General features: G+C 45.4%; 1 protein-coding gene across 1 annotated transcript in view; it reads left to right on the plus strand.

The window, feature by feature from the left end:
• The first annotated feature begins 5,764 nt into the window (after window positions 1–5,764).
• Window positions 5,765–21,389, plus strand: part of ARHGAP9 (Rho GTPase activating protein 9) — a 174,495-nt gene continuing 158,870 nt past the window's right edge. The window contains exons 1-2 of the mRNA XM_075850164.1: window positions 5,765–6,062; window positions 6,674–6,930. Coding sequence (XP_075706279.1) covers window positions 5,765–6,062; window positions 6,674–6,930 — 555 coding nt within the window. The remainder of the gene's footprint in view (window positions 6,063–6,673; window positions 6,931–21,389) is intronic.

Consider the following 21,389-nt stretch of genomic DNA (forward strand, 5'->3'; position numbering starts at 1 on the left):
TTGTTGTGCCCTGTGTTTTTTTGGTGTTGCAGGCACATCACTTAGAAAGTGCTGCCCAGGAATGATAAGGCAAGAACTACTTGAAGCAGCAGAAGTTTCCCCAACCTCGTCTCTAAGCAGAAGAAATGTAATAATTTTTTCTTGGTACTCCAAGTAGGTACCCGGGTGGGCAGCTTTAAGGAAAATGTAAAATTAATTGTACAGTGCCATCTGTACAAGGTACACTGCCAATTTTTTGTTTTTTCGCATGGCACTATACGATTTTAATACCTGGTCATTCAGGTCAACCCCCCCCATGGATTTATTATATGCCTGAATGCATATAGGCTTCATCGGGGACGTTGTGATTCCACATGTGGGGACAGGGGTGCAGCTGGAGTCATGCTTAGATGTCAGCAGGCATACATCTTTATTTATCCTGGTATTTCAGACACAGGACCCCCATCCTGCAGCAATGCCCTGCTTTTTCCAATTTGCAGGGATTGGCCGATGAGGGTCTTGGGAAGGAGCCGCTGTTTTTTTGTACAAGTTGTACCCCTGATCTAACAATGGGTGCAAGAAGTCCCACACTATCTTCCCTGTTGAAGACAGAACGGGGGGACAATTTGGGGGCTGTATTGTCCTGTCCTGTCACAGACTCGTAAAGCATGTGTGTGTCCGGTCTCAGACTCACACAGCCTGTAGACCTTGGTCTCGTACCTGGGGAAAATATTGGCGAAACTTCAGCCTTCCGTTGAAGTGCATCGGGGATTCATCAACTGAAATCTTTTTGTCGGGAGTGTAGATTTCGTCAAATTTTTGGGAGAAAATGTTTATGAGGGGCCTAATTTTATAAAGTCTGTCAGTTGGGGTCATCCTGGGTTGGGGGCATTGGGAGTTGTCACTAAAGTGCAGAAATTTTTATAGGGCCTCAAAGCGATGTCTGGTCATAGTATTTCGGTACAACGGACAATGATATAAAATGTCCGAGGACCAGTAGGATCTCACTTTGGGCTTTTTAGTGAGACCCATGTTTAGGACTAACCCCCAATGTTTTTGCATTTCTGCACAATTAGTCGGTTGCCAACGATTGGGCTGGGCATAAAAGGAGTTGGGTTGTTCGGCTATAAATTTGTGGGCGTAAATGTTGGTTTGGTCCACCATAAGCTCTAACAAATTGTCGGTAAAGAACAATTTGAAAAATCCAATTACAGGCAGCCCTTTCGTCTGCACATGAATTCTTGCCACAGCAGTAAATTCTGGGATTTGGGGGGTGTAATTGGTTGGGGGTGACCAATCACTGCTGGCAGTACCAGGGTCAGGCAGAACGGCAGTTTCAAGGTTAGGCAGAACCCGGGCACTAACCCTCCTGCGACTACGAGGAGGTTCCTCACTGTCACTAGAGGAGGAGGAGGACGAGAGAAAGAACTCTGGTTCTTTACCTCTCGCTGAGTCCGTATCGGATGCGATCATGGTATATGCCTCTTCAGCGGTGTAACGCTTCGCAGCCATTTTTATTAATTTGTGTGTCTGTATATATATATATATATATATATATGTAGTTTATACACACGTAGCTGTAACAAACAGTTCTGTAACAAATTGTATTTTGTGTTGTATTTTTTTTAGTTTTTTCACATAAAACACTAAAAACACTAGCTAATGCTTGCTAACGCTAAGGGTATGTTCACACGGCTTATTTTCTGCCGTTTTTCGGGCCGTAAATGGCCGAAAAACAGCCACAAAATCGGTGGCAGAACTCCTCCAAACATCTGTCCATTGATTTCAATGGGAAAAGCGGCGTTCTGTTCCGATGGGCCATTTTTTTACGTGGCCGTTTTTAAAAACGGCCATGTAAAAAACCGCCCGTGAAAAGGAAGCGCATGTCACTTCTTCAGCTGTTTTTGGAGACGTTTTTCATTGACTCCATAGAAAAACAGCTCCAAAAACGGCCGTAAAAAACTCTGCGAAAAACACGAGTTGCTAAAAAAATGGCTGAAAATCAGGAGCTGTTTTCCCTTGAAAACTTCTCCGTATTTTCAGACGTTTTTAGTAAGCGTGTGAACATACCCTGACACACTATGATTTTTTCGCTTTTTTACATTTCTTCACGGAAAACACTAAACACTAAGTGTATGTTCACACGCAGTGACCAAAAACGTTTGAAAATACGGAGCTGTTTTCAAGGGAAAACAGCTCCTGATTTTCAGACGTTTTTTAAGCCACTCGCGATTTTCGCGGTGTTTTTCGCGGTGTTTTCCATAAACGTCCCGAGAAGTGTCCGTCCTGCACTTCTTTTGACAAGCCGTCATTTTACGCGCCATATTTTGACAGCGACGTGTAAAATAAAGGCTCGTATGGAACAGAACATCGTAAAACCCATTGAAAGCAATGGCCTGATGTTTGTAGGCGTATTAGGGGCGTTTTTTCAGGCATAAATCGAGGCGTAAAACGCCCAAATTACGTCTGAAAATAGGCCGTGTGAACATACCCTAAGGGTATGTTCACACGTCTTAACAAATTACGTCTGAAATTACGGAGCTGTTTTCAGGCGAAAACAGCTCCTGAATTTCAGACATACTTGCAAGTACTCACGTTTTTCGCGGCGTCCATTATGGACGTAATTGGAGCTGTTTTTCAATGGAGCCAATGAAAAACGGCTCCAAAAACATCCAAAGAAGTGACATGCACTTCTTTGACGCGGACGTCTTTTTACGCGCCGTCTTTTGCAGCGACGCATGAAATTACATCTCGTCTGAACAGAACATCGTAAAACCCATTGCAAGCAATGGGCAGATGTTTGCAGGCGTAATGGAGCCGTCTTTTCAGGGGCATAAAACGCCCGAAACACTGATAAACACAAATATTTTTTTTAAAAACATTTAGTACCACTTACTAACTGACACATATTGGCACTGACTAACTGACAAGTGACATGACTGACAGTGACGGATTGATACTAACTGACAAAGTGATGTCTCTGACAGTGACTAATTGACACTAACTGACAAGTGACGTGGCGAATTGATGTAGATGACCTAGACAACTACCTAACAACGAAAATATTTTTAGTGATTTTTGGATGGAAAAAAAGAATATCTCCCTTATACACTGGGAGGTGTGTGGGGTCACAAACTAGGATCAGAGGAGCAGGAAACTAAGGGTTAATTCTGATTTTCACTTTGTGTGGGGCACACAACACGACACAGGCTCTGATCTCCAACTTCTCTTCACCAACAAAGAGATCAGAGCCTGTGTCCGGTATTTTTCACCCGCCCTGGGTGAAAAACGCACTGTGATTGGTGGGACCCACCAATCACAGCAATCGCCGGCAATGGACCGCTGCTATTGGTTCATTGCGGGTCACATGGGGCAGGGGGGGACCATAGTAACCGTTCCCAAACTTAATTACAAGTCCCGGGAACGGTTTTAACACTTTATTTGCAGAAATTATGTAATCGGTGGATCTGTATAGATCCACCGATAAGATCCATCGCCAGCATTGTACCGGTTTTATGGGTCCATTTCCAGTGACTGGGGAGTGTTAGCTGTTGGGGACAGCTGACCTCCCGGTTCCCGCTGCACACTGTCACCGACAGTGTGCAGCAGGAACCGCGCAGTAACTGTATGTCCTTTCAGAGACCACCAGAGCCTGCGCACCCTACGGGAGCAGGGACTAGCAAGTAGTCCCTGGGGAGGAGGAGGGAAACGCCGGCATTGAGAGAAGGGAAACTCACGGCCGCCGGGGGAGGTAGGTTGGTGGTGGTCAACACTATTTAGACCTTGGAAATCATAGTATATTCATAGCAACTAAATCAGTTCTGGTCTGGAATATTCTTCTGCGGTTAGGTTATTACCTGATATATCTTTACAGCAGTCAGAGCTCTGTTTTCTGATACAGAGTTAGAAATTCCCTGTATAGACATAAAGATAAATAGTAAATTTCTGGTAACCTTCTGCCACCACTAAGGGGTGCTAACTTTATACGGTAACACATTGAAAAAAATAAAACTGCATGCTGTAAGCTCCTAAACTCTACCCAGAAAAATTGAGGCCGGACCACTATAAAGATATATTAAAAAATGAACACACAACTTTGGATCTATTCAGAATTAAAAAAAAAAAATAGAGTTCAAGGGTGGTCATTCACTTTAGATTTTTAGTATTAAAGGTGGGCCTGTAGTATTTGAGCACTTTCTGCAGGGCAATCCATTTTTCACTTTAAGCAACCATATTATTTCAATCAAAGATTGTCCCTAAAGCTGGCATATACATACGATACCTATCAGCCAAATGATTGGTTAGGTGATGACTACCTACCCTGAGTTCCCCATAAGTATGAATGATCAGAATTGTTGCGCATGCCTGATAATTTCTATAGGGAGAGAATCTAGCGGCCACACATAGATTGAGGTACGTTCAAATCCAATTTGCCCGATCCTTGTTTACCCCATATCTGCTGACCGGGGACCAATGGGCTGCTCCCATTCACATTAGATTGTCAGCAAATCTAATGTATATGTAATCTATTAATGCTTCAATAATGTAACCTATTTCAACTGAATAGGTTACATTTTTATTAATATGCAAAATGACTGACTCCACTACAGTATTTGTATGTCTTTCTTAGGGTATGTTCACACGCACTAATTACGGATGTAATTCGGGCGTTTTTGCCCCGAATTACGTCTGAAAATAGCGCCTCAATAGCGCTGACAAACATCTGCCCATTGAAAGCAATGGGCAGACGTTTGTCTGTTCACACGAGGCGTAATTTACGCGCCGCTGTCAAATGACGGCGCGTAAATAGACGCCCGCGTCAAAGAAGTCACCTGTCACTTCTTTGGCCGTAATTGGAGCCGTTATTCATTGACTCCAATGAATAGCAGCGCCAATTACGTCCGTAATGGAAGCGGCGTTCAAGCGCCTGCACATGCCGTTACGACTGAAATTACGGGGATGTTTTCAGGCGGAAACATCCCCGTAATTTCAGCCGTTACGGACGCTGTCGTGTGAACATACCCTTATAAGGGGATGTTCACTTGTAGAAAAAGAAGTGGCTGAAAATTACGATGCTGTTTTCATGGGAAAACCGCCTCTGATTTTTTCAAGGCGTTTTTGAAGCTTTTTTTTAGGCATTTTTCAGTGTCAATGGAAAATCAGCTTAAAAAAAGTGACATGCTACTTCTTTTTACGAAGCGGTTTTTGATATAAGCAGTGTAAGGCTATGTTCACATGCTTAACAAAAAACGGCTGAAAATACGGAGCTGTTTTGAAGGGAAAACAGCCTCTGCTTTTCAGACATTTTTTAAGCAACTTGCGTTTTTTACGGCCGTTCTTGGAGCTGTTTTTCTATTGAGTCAATGAAAAATGGCTCCAAAAACGGCTCAAGAGTGACATGCACTTCTTTTTACGAGGCGTTTTTTTACGCGGGGGTTTTTAAAAAATGGCCGCGTAAAAAATGTCCCCCCGTGAAATTAATGAGCAGATGTTTGGAGGGGTTCAGCCCCCCGCATTTTTAGCTTTTTTTCTGGGCGTTTGCGGTTTGAAAAACGGCTGAAAATAGCCTGTGTGAACATACCCTAAAAATACACCTCATGTGAACAGCGCAGTGTATTTCCCATTGGAATCAATGGTAAACTGTTTGCAGGCTTATTTCAAGCGTATTTTGGAGCATAAAACTAGGCTTTTGTACTCCAAAATCAGCCTGAAAATAAGCAGAGTGAACTTACATCTTCACCATCTTGAATTTACTTTTGTGCTATTTTTTCTTAGGTTTCCTGAGATGTTCTCTGGGCTTTGGACACTAGAAGGCCGTATTTGGAAAAGATCACACCCTACAACAAAGCCAGTGATCTTGACAGTCCTTCGCAGCTATATGTTCAAGGTTGCTAATGGAGGGATCATTAGTCTGAAAGAAGGGGACGTACTTCTACTTCTAAACAAGCTGGATAAAGATTGGTGGCAAGTCAGGAAAGTCGGAGATTGTGAAAAAAGCGAACTATTCAATGTGCCCACCTCTTATATCAATGAGCTAATCACTCACAGAAATCTGGAACACCGAAGCAAATCTGATCGTATAGGTAATATACTTATAACAATTTTAAGAGTTTTTGCCACATGTAACATTATATCAACTTGATGCGTTGCTATCTTGTGAACATAGCCTAACACAAATAGACACGTTAGTGGCAAATGTATATGATACTAGTCCCTAAAATAATTTTTGTAAATTGGGGGTAAAATAATGATATTCCAGCAATACACATTTACCACATATCCACTGGACCCTCAGCTGTGGATAGAACGGGGACCCCCTTCATTCAAACTGTATAGGTGTGATGCAAACAGGAGAGCAAACACCCGGCTGTTTCCGTCACTCCAAGAGTTTGAGTGAAGCAGCAGCGTGCATGCTCGACCGCCACTCCATTCCATCTCCTCCTTGCCAAAGTAGTGCGACTTAGGAGGGTGGGGGGCAGAGAACTGGGGTCCCCCGTTCTAGCAATTGTTGATGGCCAAGGAGTCAGACTCCCACCAATCCAACATATCACCTATTTAGTGTATAATTTATAAATGTGTGGGGCTGAAATACTCCTTTAATGCATGTGGATAGAAAAATGGGCTTTGAGTTGAATCTGCATAATGCTGGTGGTCTGTTCTTAGTGATCTAATGGTTTGTCCTTTTCTGTGACAGCAAGCAAACTATTTCATAAATCCCAGGATAACCTGCTCATTCCCCCATACCCTGTCTCTAAAATGGAAGAGCAAAGTTGTAAAAACCAAAGTTGTGAGGGCTCTCGACAAAAAGAACTTGATATGCAGATATTTCCAGGCCGCTTGACAAGAGCACATAAAAAGAGTGCCAGCTTCTCTCTGAGTTCCTCTTGGCATGGACAGTTCCCTAAAAGTGAAAAGCAGAAAAATTTGTTACAGAAGTGTGTTTCCGAAAAGGTTGGTTGAGATTTTTTTATTATTATTAATAAAGCACTAGTAGTATACAGTATAACTATATTTCAATACTTTATTAAATTGTTATATGACCCAAACCATAGACTTTTTGACCACTATGACCAGAATTCACTTCTTCAACCAAGGCTCAAGTCTGAGATTCGCATGGATTATGTATGTATATATATATATATATATATATATATATATATATATATATATATATATATGTATATATATTGAAGAAAATCCCACAGCAGTCCGTGTTAGTGAAAAAAATGGTGGTTTATTAAGCCAGCACAAGCTGCAACGTTTCCGTCCTGCTATAGGACCTTTATCAAGCATGCTTGATAATGGTCCTATTGCAGGATGGAAACGTTGCAGCTTGTGCTGGATTAGCGAACTACCATTTTTTTCACTAACACGGAGTGCTGCGGGATTTTCTTCAATGTTCATCTATATCCCCTGATTCGGGATTACCTGCTTGCACCTGAGACCATCTTGGAATTGCATTTTGAGTGCTGCTGCTTTTCCATTTGTATATATATATATATATATATATATATATATATATATATATATATATATTTATTTATTTTTATATATACACAGAGGTATACTCAAGATTTTGTTGGACTAGGTATGGGGTTTGTGCTTTAGACTTTAAAGTGATCATAGTTAAGCATAAAATCAAGTTACATATTTAATGTCCATTAACTCCTTCCCGTCATGTACCGTTTATATGTACGGCGCAGCGGTAGGTAGTTTCCGCAAACCGCTGTACATGTACGGCACAGTGATGGTACAGGCACAGCAGTTGACACCCTGAGACCCTGCTGCAATGCCTATAAACAAAGCTAGCTGCGGTCAATATTGATAGCGGCCCCCACTGAGCGGCATTGCCCCTTGCCTAATAATGGCCCCCAAATTTGCCATCCTAGTACAGGCCTAATAGGAGGCCTTCCAGTGTTATGTTAAGAGGCATAATACACTGCAATCCAGAATTAGTGCAGTGTATTATACCAGCGATCAGGCGAACGCATAATCAAGTCCCCCATTGGGACTAAAAAATTTTTTATAAAAAAGTTTAGTAAAATGTATAAAAAAAGAAGTATATATACAAATATAAAAAAATAAAGCAAACCCCCCTTACCTAATTGCTTTATTATGTAAGGAAAATAAGAAACCAAGAAAAATAAGAAAACGAAAAAAGCTATACATAATTGGTATCCCCTTCTCCATAATAACTCGAGCTATAAAATGATCACGTTATTTTTCCCGCAAGGTGAACGCTGCTAAAAAAACTCCCCAAAAAACAATAATGCCAGAATTGCTGCTTTTTGTTCATCTTACCTCCCAAAAACAGAATAAAAAGGGATCAAATATCGTATGTTCCCAAAAATGGTCCAAATAAAAACATCAACTCATCCTGCAATACATTTTTTAAGAAGTGAAAAAGTGGGTAATCTGCACCTAAAGCCAAAGAAATCCAAATGCAAATGTTATACTTGCCACATATTAAATAAAATCAAAACCACAGTAAACCACTAAGAAAGTTAGGAGCTCAGATGGAATAAATTCATTTAAGATCAAAGAATTTATTACCTGTCAAACCAAGTGCGTTATTTATTCATTGTATGTGCAGTAAACTATATGTGGGCCGAACTAGGAGACCCATCTATAAGAGATTGAGAGAGCATTTTGGCAATATTTCTAAAGGCTTCATGGGCCACCCATTATCCCGGCAATATAGAAGTATACATATATATGATACCCAAGGAACAATTTGTTTCAGTGTGGAAAATAATTCCATTAGATTGCACAAAAACTGATTACATCAAGAAAATGTCAAGGGCAGTAAATGGATTTGTAACTTAAAGTATACCTATACTTTCATAAAACTTTTGACATGTCAGAAGTTTTGATAGGTGGGGGTCCGAGCACTGCGGCCCCCACCGATCGCTACAATAAGAACGCTGTGCTGATTAGAGGCGAACAGACGCAAAGAGGCACAGCACTCACCTTAGCACTTTTGCCGTCTTGTTTAATCGATTGGTGGGGGGTCTCACTACTCGGACCCGACCAATCAAAACTTCTGACATGTCAATATGACGTGTCAAAAGTTTTATGAAAGTATAGGTACACTTTTAAGCATACATAACTTTTCAGGTGACTTTTCAGAATAAGCTGTCATATGTGTGTACATGAGGAATAACACTATTTCTGACCATTATATGACTTCTATTCTGCATTATTTAGACGTTTTCCCCTCTGCACGCTCTATCTCCAATTCTTAGTTGTCTCTGAGCTAGTGGGTGGAGCCCAACTGCTATCATGTCTTCTATATACTGCATACATAGAAGAAGAGAATCCTACTCACTATCTCTATTACATATATAGAATCAGCAGCAGCATGAAGTAGATAATAAAGCAGTACAGAGCAGTGTTGTAATGACGGGGGTAGGGAAACGGACAAGTGAGCCCTAATCTACCCGCCACTCTGTCCCTGCCCACTTGCAACGACCCGCCCTAGGCGACGGGGTACAACTGGGCGGCGGTCCCTACGCTCAGTAAGTGCAAGAGACAAACAGACAAGGGAACACAAAGCAAAGGGAAATGGGGCAGTTGCCCACGGCAACACTGTGAGCAACAAGAGTGGTGAACGAGCCGAGTCAAACCAGGAGTGCACGAGGTACCAAACGCAGAGCAGGAGAGTAGTCAGAAAGCCAGGGTCAGTATGGAGCAGGATCAAATAGTCAGAAGCTGTAGCTGGGCCAGGAAACCACACGAGAAGAATCACAAGCAAAGGAGGAACAGGAAAGGCAGATATAAATAGACAGAGGGCGGGAGCTAGCTCCGTCTGGCCAGGCTGCGATAGGCTCTCCCACTCCTAAGCCTGCCATCCTGAGTGGTGAAAGCTGGAGTCAGTCTCAGAGACATAGACTCAGGTGCAGACTGATTACCTATGGACGTATACACAGAAGTTGTGCCTGGCAGATCCTTTACAGTACCCCCCATTTTATGAGGGGCCACCGGACCCTTTCTAAGTGGACCTGGTTTATTGGGGAAACTGAGGTGGAACCTCCTGACCAATACCCCAGCCTGAACATCCCGGGCGGGTACCCAAGTCCTCTCCTCAGGCACGTATCCTCTCCAATGGACCAGGTACTGGAGGGAGCCTTGGACCATCTTGCTGTCCACAATCTTGGCCACCTCGAATTCCACCCCCTCAGGGGTGAGAACGGAAACCTCCTGTTCCCTGTACCTGGTCCATTGGAGGGGATACGGGCCTGAGGAGAGGACTTCGGTACCTGCTCGGGATGTTGATGCTGGGGTATTGCTCAGGAGGTTCCACCTTCGTTTCCCCAATAAACCAGGTCCACCTAGAAGTGGTCCGGTGGCCCCTCATAAAAGGGGGGGGGTACTGTAAAGGATCTGCCAGACACAACTTCTGTGTCGACGCCCATAGGTAGTCAGTCTGCACCTGCTTCTATGTCTGTGAAACTGACTCCATCTTCCACCACCCAGGATGGCAGGCTTAGGAGTGGGAGAGCCTATCACAGCCTGGCCAGACGGAGCTAGCTCCCGCCCTCTGTCTATTTATACCTGCCTTTCCTGTTCCTCCTTTGCTTGTGATTCTTCTCTGTTTGTTTCCTGGCCCTGCTGCAGCTTCTTGAACTGCTGATCCTCTGCTTGTGATTGACCTTGGCTTTTCTGACCACTCTTCTGCTCTGCGTTTTTGTACCTCGCTCATCTCCTGGTTTGACTCGGCTCGTTCACCTCGCTTGTTGCTCACGGTGTTCCCGTGGGCAACTTCCCCATTTCCCTGGCTTCTTTGTACCCTTGTCTGTTTGTCTGTAGTGCACCTATTGACTGTAGGGACCGTCGCCCAGTTGTTCCCCGTCGCCTAGGGAGGGTCGTTGCAAGTAGGCAGGGACTGAGTGGCGGGTAGATTAGGGCTCACTTGTCTGTTTCCCTACCCCGACATTACATTTGCCTTGGCATTTTAGCAGCTGCTCTCCTAATCCTATTAATTTGTCTGGCAGAAACCTTCCTCATTATGCCTTTATCTGAACAAACCCATCTGTGCTCTGAATCAGCCACAAATCTTTTCACAGTACAATGATCACGCTTAAGTTTTCTTGAAATATCCAATGTTTTCATACCTTGTCCAAGGTATTGCACTATTTCACGCTTTTCGGCAGCAGAGAGATCCTTTTTCTTTCCCATATTGCTTGAAACCTGTGGCCTGCTTAATAATGTGGAACGTCTTTCTTAAGTAGTTTTCCTTTGATTGGGCACACCTGGCAAACTAATTATCACAGGTGTCTGAGATTTATTACAATGATCCAAAGAGCCATAAGACACAATACCATCCATGAGTTTAATTGAAAAACTAATAATTAAATGTTTATGACACTTAAATCCAATGTGCTTAATAATTTGGAACACGGTGTATGTGTTGACACCTAATAGACAAAAGCAACACACGATGCACCAAAGGGTGATAATGGAAGAGGTAAAAACACTATACACGCCAAGTAGGTGCTCACCTGATGGAGTTGTGCAAACTTAGACTCAACTCCAGTAATGGCTTTTAAAGTAGAAGATAGATAGGCGGCCGCAGTCCCCAAGCTACCAGCAGTCAATGGCTGCAGATAAACTTGAATATGGAAATAAACTGAACAACGGATTGCTAGGAGCGACCGATAGACTTTCCAGTCTCACAGAAATTATGTGGCCATTTTTATTCAACTGACAGCGTGTTTCAGTATGGGATTAACCCCTTTAGGAGTTAAGTAGGATGATTCAAATCAATATATAGCGAAACTTATTGGCCATGTGTTTCAAGCAGTAAAACTATGGTGGACACCATGCTAGCTGGTGAACAAGGGTAGTGTATTTGTAAAACAGTGTATTATAGTAAGGCAACCAGTTAGATTGTTGCGAGGTGTCCATAAGGAACTACGGATATTGTAATGTCCGTGGCTGCGGGCTGTCAACTCCGTTCCCATCCTGACAGCCGCAGCCACCAGTCGGCAAGCGATGGCTCCAGCCTCCTCCTCTGGAGACCCCAGCACTCGCGTCCACTCATCTAAGCCGGGTCCCGTAGGGTGCGCACGCTCGTGCCCGCTCTTAAAGGGGAGCGCATGCACCGGACATTGTGGATGAACCTTGACCCGTGACTACCCTGGACTATAAGAGGGGTCCAGCCCCCCAGTTCGATGCCTGAGCGTTGTTGTGTTCCCTAGTTTGTCTATGTGATGGGCCTCCTAGTGTGTTACCTGTTGCAGTCCCTGTACCTGTTCCTGTTCTTAGCATTCCATACATTCCTGGTCTAGCACTGAGCTGTGCCAAAGTCGTGCCGTGCTACATCCACGTCTGACCTGCTTCACCTCGCCTGACGTCCGTCTGCTACCTAGTCCCAGCCGAGCCTGCCCTGCTGCTGTCTGAGCTGCCACAGGTAGCTATAGAACTATAGACTCTCACCTGCTCCCTGTTGGCCAGCTGCCTTACCACCAAGGCGGTACAGCCCAGTGGGTCCACAGACCCTTCGTGACAGATACTTTATGGAGATAAGGAAAAATGGATCCTCAAAATAAGAATTAATAGCGATATGACCTGAAAATAGATAGAGGGAGTATACTTTGTATTCTTTGTTTTAATACCCCCCGCAAAAAAAGAATAGTTCAACAATAAATAAGGGTCACACATATTAATAGCATTAAGAATAAGAGTAGTCATTAGTTATTACATATTCAACTAAAAGAAATTTCAGGGAGTAAAAAAATTGATTGTTAAACTATCTCTAAGAGCTCATTTAGACCATTAGAAGATAGGGTACACAGGGTAAAAATCCAAAAGTTCTCTCTCTTTTTAAGATTTAATCAAATGGGATGGTCTGCTGGTATTTGTTCCATTAAAGTAAGTTTTATCAGATTGGGGTCTGAATGGTGATGAGTAAAAAAGTGTTGCAGCACACTATGCAATAATTTTTATTTGTGGGAATTCATTCTAGTTCACAACTGTTGGGAAGTGGGGTCCACTTATTTGTAGCAGGGGCACTGCGGCATGTAAATAACAAATTCAGAGAAACATGATGAATGATGCGAGAGTGAAACTTTCTTTGTTGATATTTGATGTAAAGTTTTTTGTCCATGTTGAATAATCTTACAACTTAAACATTTTTTTTCATTGCAACGGATTCACCCAGTGATATTTGGAAACATAGGCTCCCTATGATTATTATCTTACGCCTACTTCTTAGATGGCTAGGGGCTAAGAGTGCAAGTGCTTTTGAAAGTGATTGTGTTTTCGCTGTTAATGTTTTGGTTAGAAATGGATCCTGGCGTGCCAAGGATGTGCCAATGTTTTAGGATGAAATATCTAATTAGTTAATTTTCCGCATTTAATGTTATAAAATTCAACCTTATGTTCTCCCCTAAATTTGTTGTTCTCTTACATTTCTTAGGTAATAGACATTGATCTTGGGCTTGTGAAAGGATTTTCTTAATAGGCATTTTTGAATAGACCCTTAGGGTAACATTTTTGAATGAAGCGATCGTATAGGACCTTGGATTGGTGTTTGAAATCTTTGTCCTCTGTACAGTTCCCCCTGATTTATTTATATAGACTGTACGGCACATTCATAAGCCATTTCTGTAAAGGTGACTAGAAAAATTTAGTAAGCAGTTGACATCTACACTTTTGAAATATGTTTGGAGTCCTGATTTATCTGAACGTACTTTTATCAGTAGATCTAAAAAATTTATTTTATATTCAAAGTTAAAGAAATGCCACAGTTATTCTAAATTAGTATTATTGACAAAATTCATAGCCTCTAATTCAATGCCATTCCATATGATGAATAGATTGTCCATATAATGCATAAAAAAAGTGAATATGGTGTCTGAATTTACTATTATGAATAATGTGCAATGTCTCAAAGCCCCCCTAAAAATGTTTGGTAAGGTTGGGGCAAATGATGTGCCCATAGCAGTCCCTTTTATTTGTTGGTATAATTTTGATTGAAAGACAAATATATTATGTTCTAAATGGAACTTGATGCTCTCTTTAAGAGAAAGTTTCTTTGTTCTGGTTTTATGTACGGATCTTGTGATAAAATCTCTGCTGTCATCCACATTTTAAAATCTTGTGAGATGTTGGGAAGTAACAACCTAAAGTTAGAAGTAGGGAGGATTCTTTCCAAGTGATAGTGTTATGTTTCAAAATTAGTTAGGAGGTATGTAGGGAGTTGGATGACATATTGTTGTAGGTACAAAACAACGTAATAGGAGAGGGGGTTTGTAAGGAAACCCATGACTTAATTGAAAGACAAATATATTATGTTCTAAATGGAACTTGATGCTCTCTTTAAGAGAAAGTTTCTTTGTTCTGGTTTTATGTACGGATCTTGTGATAAAATCTCTGCTGTCATCCACATTTAAAAATCTTGTGAGATGTTGGGAAGTAACAATCCAAAGTTAGAAGTAGGGAGGATTCTTTCCAAGTGATAGTGTTATGTTTCAAAATTACGCTATAGGGAAAAAGGAAACAAAGCTCACATAGTGCATGAGCTTGTATTAGGTGAGAACAAAAGGAAAAAAGTGGTCAATTGTGCTGACCTGATGTTGTTATGCTCACTGTCTATACCTTTTAATATGAATGAAAAACTGTTTTGTTTTTAAATGAATAATTTTTATACCTCACTGCCGTACCTTGCTTACACAATTGACCTTTGACCTTTGACCTGTAACCTAACCCGGTACTGATTCCTAGGCCAGCTATAAATGCACAGTCATCATGAATAGACCTAACACTTGTACCTAACCTGACGAAGAGGCCGGTACGGCCTTGAAACACATTTTTGTTGTTGTACAAATAAAAGCAATTTCCAGTACAGCTGCGCCCTCGGATATTCCATTTTTTATCTCCCTATCTCCTGGATGTTTCAAAATTAGTTAGGAGGTATGTAGGGAGTTGGATGACATATTGTTGTAGGTACAAAACAACGTAATAGGAGAGGTGGCTTGTAAGGAAACCCATGACTTTTTTTTAATGAATTTTGCGTAACTGGTAGAAAAAGTGAGATCTGTGGATATTTTAAGAGAATGTAATCCTTGTCCCGATCATGGATAATACCCTCGGTAAATGTGTTAAGGTAATCTTACACAGCCCGACGTGAGCCGTATAAACTAGCACCGATCAACGAGACTGCTTGTTGATCGGCGCTCGTTTGCGCCTTTCACAAGGAGCTAGTATGGGGACAAGTGCTCGTTACTCTGATCGCTCTTCCCCATACAGTTCTATTGTTTCAGCAGCATGTCTCCCTGTTTACGCAGGGAAATGTTCTGCCGACAACTTTAAACGTTTATGCACTTAAAACGATGTAATCAGCCAATGAACGTGCATTTGCTCGTTCATCCGTTGATCATTGCCCTGTTTACACAGAGCAATTATCGGGAACCAGTGTTCTATGAACGCTCGTTTGCCTGATAATTGGCAAGTGTAAAAGGGCCTTAAAGAGGCTCTGTCACCACATTATAAGTGCACTATCTCCTACATAAGGAGATCGGCTCTATAATGTAGGTGCCACGGGCACAGGGTATGTGGACCCACTAGGCCACTCCGCCGTAGCGGGGAGGCAGCTGACCAGGTCACAGTCTAAGCAGAAGTAAATGGTAGACAGTATGCTTGGGTACCTGAAATAGTCCGGGCGGTGGCTGTGGCTTCAGCACGGATGGAGGCAGGTGCGGCAAGTGGCGCCAGACGTGGCGGGCAGTATCCGATGACACTTGACGTGGCAGATGGCACTTGACGTGGCAGATGGCACTTGACGTGGCAGATGGCACTTGACGTGGCAGAAGACACTTGACTTGGCAGATGGCACTTGACGTGGCAGATGGCACTTGACGTGGCAGATGGCACTTGACGTGGCAAAAGACACTTGACGTGGCAGAAGACACTTGACGTGGCAGAAGACACTTGAACGCGGGTAGGCACAGGAACAATACGGAATACAGGAACGGTAACAGGGCACCGGTAACAGCTGGAACGGGAGACACTAAGGGACCATTTGCGAGACAGACTGGAAAAGACTAACCACACTCAGGCAAGGATTAGAAGGCCAGGGGCCTTCTTATAGACCAGGAAATCATGGCAGTTGATGGTGATGACGATTTCCTAATTGCGCGCGCTGGCCCTTTAAGGCCGGGCGCGAGCGTGCGCGCGCACCCTACGGGATCCAGCCGAACGGAGCGGAAGTGAGCGCTGGCATCTCCTAGGAGGGAGACGGAGGCCAGCGCTCACAGATCCATGGCTGCGGGCGTCGGGAGGTGAGTAAACCCGACGGCCCGCGGCCATGGGCGCTACAGTATCCCCCCTCTTACGCCCCCTCTTCTTGGGGCCAGAGTGAGAGAGGAACTTTTTAATAAGAGCAGGAGCACTGAGGTTCTCTTCTGGCTCCCAGGACCTCTCCTCAGGACCAAACCCTCTCCAGTCCACCAAATAGAAAGTCCTTCCTCCTACTCTCTTGCGGTCCAGGATCTCCTTTACCTCAAATACATCAGAAGGACCGCTGGGAGCAACTGTGGGACTAGAGGTCTTGCTGTAGCGGTTCAGGACCACTGGTTTCAGGAGGGACACATGAAAGGAGTTAGGGATTCTGAGGGTAGGAGGCAGCCACAGCTTATAGGAGACAGGGTTAATTTGTTGCAGGACCTCGAAAGGACCAAGGAACCTGGGAGCGAACTTGTATGAGGGCACCCTCAAGCGAATGTTCCGAGAGGACAGCCAGACTAGTCTCCGGAAGATACTGAGGCGGCTCTCTTCTCCTAGTATCTGCCTTTCACTTCATGCGTTCGACCGCCAGCAAAATAGAGGACCAGGTCTGTTGCCAGATTTGCAGGAAGTCCCCATTTGCAGAGTCAGCAGCGGGTACCTGAGATGAAGTCGACACAGGAAGAGGGACTCTGGGATGTTGACTGTACACGATGTGAAACGGAGTGGAAGTGGTGGACTCACTTGTGTGGTTGTTGTATGAAAACTCCGCCCATGGAAGGAGCTGTACCCAGTTATCGTGCTGCGAAGAGATGAAGTGGCGGAGATAATTTTCCATGATCTGGTTGATCCTCTCAACTTGCCCATTGGACTGGGGGTGATAGGCAGAGGAAAAGTCCAAACTCACATCCAGGAGTTTACAGAGGGCTCTCCAGAACTTGGAGGTAAACTGAACCCCCCGGTCGGACACAATGTGAAGAGGCAAGCCATGCAAACGGAAGATGTGCAGAATGAAGAGACTTGCCAGTTGAGGACAGAGGGTAGGCCGGTCAGCGGGATAAAATGTGCCATCTTAGAGAACCGGTCCACCACCACCCAGATGGTGTTGCATCCTGCTGAGAGAGGAAGGTCCGTGACGAAGTCCATAGCAATGTGCTGCCAGGGGGCACTGGGAACAGGCAGGGGTTGAAGCAGGCCGGCAGGCTTGCTGTGAGTCACTTTGTTGGAGGCACAAACCGTGCAAGCAGAGACAAAGTCCAGATCATCCTTAGGTAGCGTGGGCCACCAGAAGTGACGAGCGACCAGGTCTTGGGTTTTACGGACACCGGCGTGCCCAGCCAGTTTAGAACTGTGTCCCCAGCGGAGAATTCTTTTTCTGTCTGCCAACCGAACAAAAGTTCTCCCCGGAGGGATATTTCTAAGCTGCACAGGATTGGCGGTGACAACGCAGGATGGGTCTATGATCGTCTGAAGGGACTCCACTGTGTCTTCCATTTCAAATGATCTGGACAGGGCATCGGCCCTCATGTTCTTGTCAGCGGGACGGTAGTGGAGCAGAAATCGGAAACGGGTGAAGAACAGTGACCACCTGGCTTAACGAGGATTCAGTCGTTGTGCAGACTGAAGGTAAGTGAGATTCTTGTGGTCGGTGAAGATCAGGATGGGGTGAGCAGCGCCCTCCAGAAGATGTCTCCACTCCTCCAGGGCCAATTTGATAGCCAGTAGCTCCCGATCTCCAATGGAATAATTGCGCTCAGCAGAGGAAAACAGTCTTGAGTAGTGGCCACATACTACTGCCTTTCCTTTGGAGCTCCTCTGGAACAGAAGTGCGCCTGCACCAACAGAGGAAGCGTCCACTTCCAGTGAAAACTGCCGAGATACGTCAGGGTGATGGAGGATCGAAGCTGAAGTGAAGGCTTTCTTGAGGCTAATGAATGCGGACTCTGCCTCTGGAGTCCATACCTTGGCGTTCACACCCTTCTTGGTAAGGGTAGAGATGGGGGCCGTCAGAGAAGAAAAGTTCGGAATAAACTGCCAGTAGAAATTGGCGAAACCCAGGAACCGCTGTATGGCCCTTAGGCCTTGAGGACGTGGCCATTCCAGGACAGACTTTAGCTTCTCAGGGTCCATCTTAAGGCCTTGATCCGAGATGACATAGCCCAGGAAGGGCAAAGACCTCTTTTCAAAGGTGCATTTCTCTAACTTGGCATACAAGCGATTCTCTCTTAGTCGCAGAAGAACTTGACGAACATGCCTCCGATGGGTCATCAGATCTGGGGAGAAAATTAGAATATCATCGAGATAAACTACAACGCACATATAGAGTAGATCTCGGAAGATGTCATTAACGAACTCCTGAAATACTGCGGGAGCGTTACACAGTCCGAAGGGCATCACTAGGTATTCGTAGTGCCCATCGCGGGTGTTAAATGCCGTCTTCCATTCGTCACCCCGGCGAATCCGGATTAGATCATAGGCCCCCCGCAGATCTAGCTTGGAAAAAATGTTGGCTCCTCGTATGCGATCAAACAGCTCGGAAATGAGTGGCAACGGGTATTTGTTCTTGACCGTGATCTGATTGAGACCACGGTAATCAATGCAGGGTCGGAGAGATCCATCTCTCTTTTTAACGAAGAAGAATCCTGCCCCGGCCGGGGAGGAAGATTTTCGAATAAAACCCCTCTCCAAGTTCTCCTTGATATAGGCTGACATCGATAAAGTCTCTGGCAAGGAGAGAGGATATACTCGTCCACGGGGAAGAGAAGCATTGGGAACCAGTTCAATGGGACAGTCATAATGCCGATGTGGAGGCAACGTCTCAGCCTCTCGTTTGCAAAAGACATCCGCAAAACTGGCATACTGAGAAGGTAGATCGGAGAGTGACTGAGGCAGAGGGGGCACAACAGGACAGACCTGTGACAGGCAATGGCTATGGCATCTGGAACCCCATTGAAGAACTTCTCCAGAACTCCAGTCGAGTGTCGGGGCGTGTAGATGGAGCCATGGCAGACCCAGCAGGATAGGATTGATAGCCTTGGGTAGTACCAGGAAGGAGATCTGTTCCGAGTGAAGAGCTCCGACCCGTAATGTCAACGGCTCAGTGATGAGCATGATCGGATCAGGCAACGGTAGGCCATTCACAGAAGCAACTGTCAGGGGTCTCTCCAGACGGACTGTGGGTAGACGAAAACGATCCACTAGATCCTGGTGGATAAAATTAGCAGCCGCTCCAGAGTCAAGATAGGCGGAGGAAGGATGTGATGCCTGTCCGGTGACGATGGCCACAGGTATCGACAATTTGGAAGAGGTTTTAACGTTTGGAGACGTTCCACCTAGAGTTGCCTCTCCAACCAACCCTAGGTACTGGAGTTTCCCGGTTTCTGTGGGCATTGGCGCACAAAATGACCCTTGAGGCCACAATACATACAAAGTCCAGAGGAGCATCTGCGCTGCTTCTCCTGTTCAGATAACCGGACTCTGTCTACCTGCATGGGTTCCTCAGGTAGCGCACTAGGAGTGGACAATAGTGGTCTCTGGGCAGAGGGTGCTGGTCTGTGGGCCCGGCTCTCCTGACGAACCTCTAGAGAACGCTCCCGGATTCTCATATCAACCCGGGTGGCTAACAGGATGAGGGCATCCAAGGTAGAAGGAAGGTCGCTGGCTGCCAGTTCGTCCTTGATGTGAGAGGACAGTCCCTGCCAGAAGGTCGCCACCAGTGCCTCATTGTTCCATGCCAGCTCGGCTGCTAGGGTACGGAAGGAGATAGCATACTCCCCTACTGTGGAGCCTTCTTGCTTGAGGGTCAACAGAGTGACTGCGGCAGAGGAAGTTCGACCCGGCTCCTCGAACACGGCACAAAAGGACTGCAGGAACAAGGCTAGGTCCGCGGATACAGGTCCTTGTTGCTCCAAGATTGGGTTCGCCCATGCGAGGGCCTTGCCAGCGAGGAGGGAGATAATAAATGCCACTTTGGCCTCCTCGGAGGGGAAGAGATGAGGCCGTAGCCTAAAATGCACCGTGCATTGATTGGGAAATCCTCTACATGCTCTGGGGTCACCGTCGTAGCGAGGAGGAAGAGGCAGAGGAACAGAGGATCCGGAACAAACAGGGGGAGCAACAGGCAGTGGCACGGCAACAGCTTCAGGGGGGAGAACCGGGGGTGGAACAGCGAGTAGGTCCAGGCGGACCAGGATAGAATTCACCGCCTCAAGAGTTGATCCTGATGTGTGCGTAGGTCTTGCATCTCTGTCTGAATCTTCTGTACTGGGGTCTTGGGCTGGCCAGCGGGTTCCATGGCCTGAGCGTACTGTCACGGGCACAGGGTATGTGGACCCACTAGGCCGCTCCGCCGTAGCGGGGAGGCAGCTGACCAGGTCACAGTCTAAGCAGAAGTAAATGGTAGACAGTATGCTTGGGTACCTGAAATAGTCCGGGCGGTGGCTGTGGCTTCAGCACGGATGGAGGCAGGTGCGGCAAGTGGCGCCAGACGTGGCGGGCAGTATCCGATGACACTTGACGTGGCAGATGGCACTTGACGTGGCAGAAGACACTTGACGTGGCAGATGGCACTTGACGTGGCAGATGGCACTTGACGTGGCAGATGGCACTTGACGTGGCAGATGGCACTTGACGTGGCAGATGGCACTTGACGTGGCAGATGGCACTTGACGTGGCAGATGGCACTTGACGTGGCAGATGGCACTTGATGTGGCAGATGGCACTTGACGTGGCAGAAGACACTTGAACGCGGGTAGGCACAGGAACAATACAGAATACAGGAACGGTAACAGGGCACGGGTAACAGCTGGAACGGGAGACACTAAGGGACCATTTGCGAGACAGACTGGGAAAGACTAACAACGCTCAGGCAAGGATTAGAAGGCCAGGGGTCTTCTTATAGACCAGGAAATCGTGGCAGTTGATGGTGATGACGATTTCCTAATTGCGCGCACTGGCCCTTTAAGGCCGGGCGCGAGCGTGCGCGCGCACCCTACGGGATCCAGCCGAACGGAGCGGAAGTGAGCGCTGGCATCTCCTAGGAGGGAGACGGAGGCCAGCGCTCACAGATCCATGGCTGCGGGCGTCGGGAGGTGAGTAAACTCGACGGCCCGCGGCCATGGGCGCTACAGTAGGTGACAGCAGTGTTTTTTATTTAATAAAACGATCTGTTTTCACCACTTTAT

This window comes from Rhinoderma darwinii, chromosome 2 (genome assembly GCF_050947455.1).
Source record: "Rhinoderma darwinii isolate aRhiDar2 chromosome 2, aRhiDar2.hap1, whole genome shotgun sequence".
NCBI lineage: Eukaryota > Metazoa > Chordata > Amphibia > Anura > Rhinodermatidae > Rhinoderma > Rhinoderma darwinii.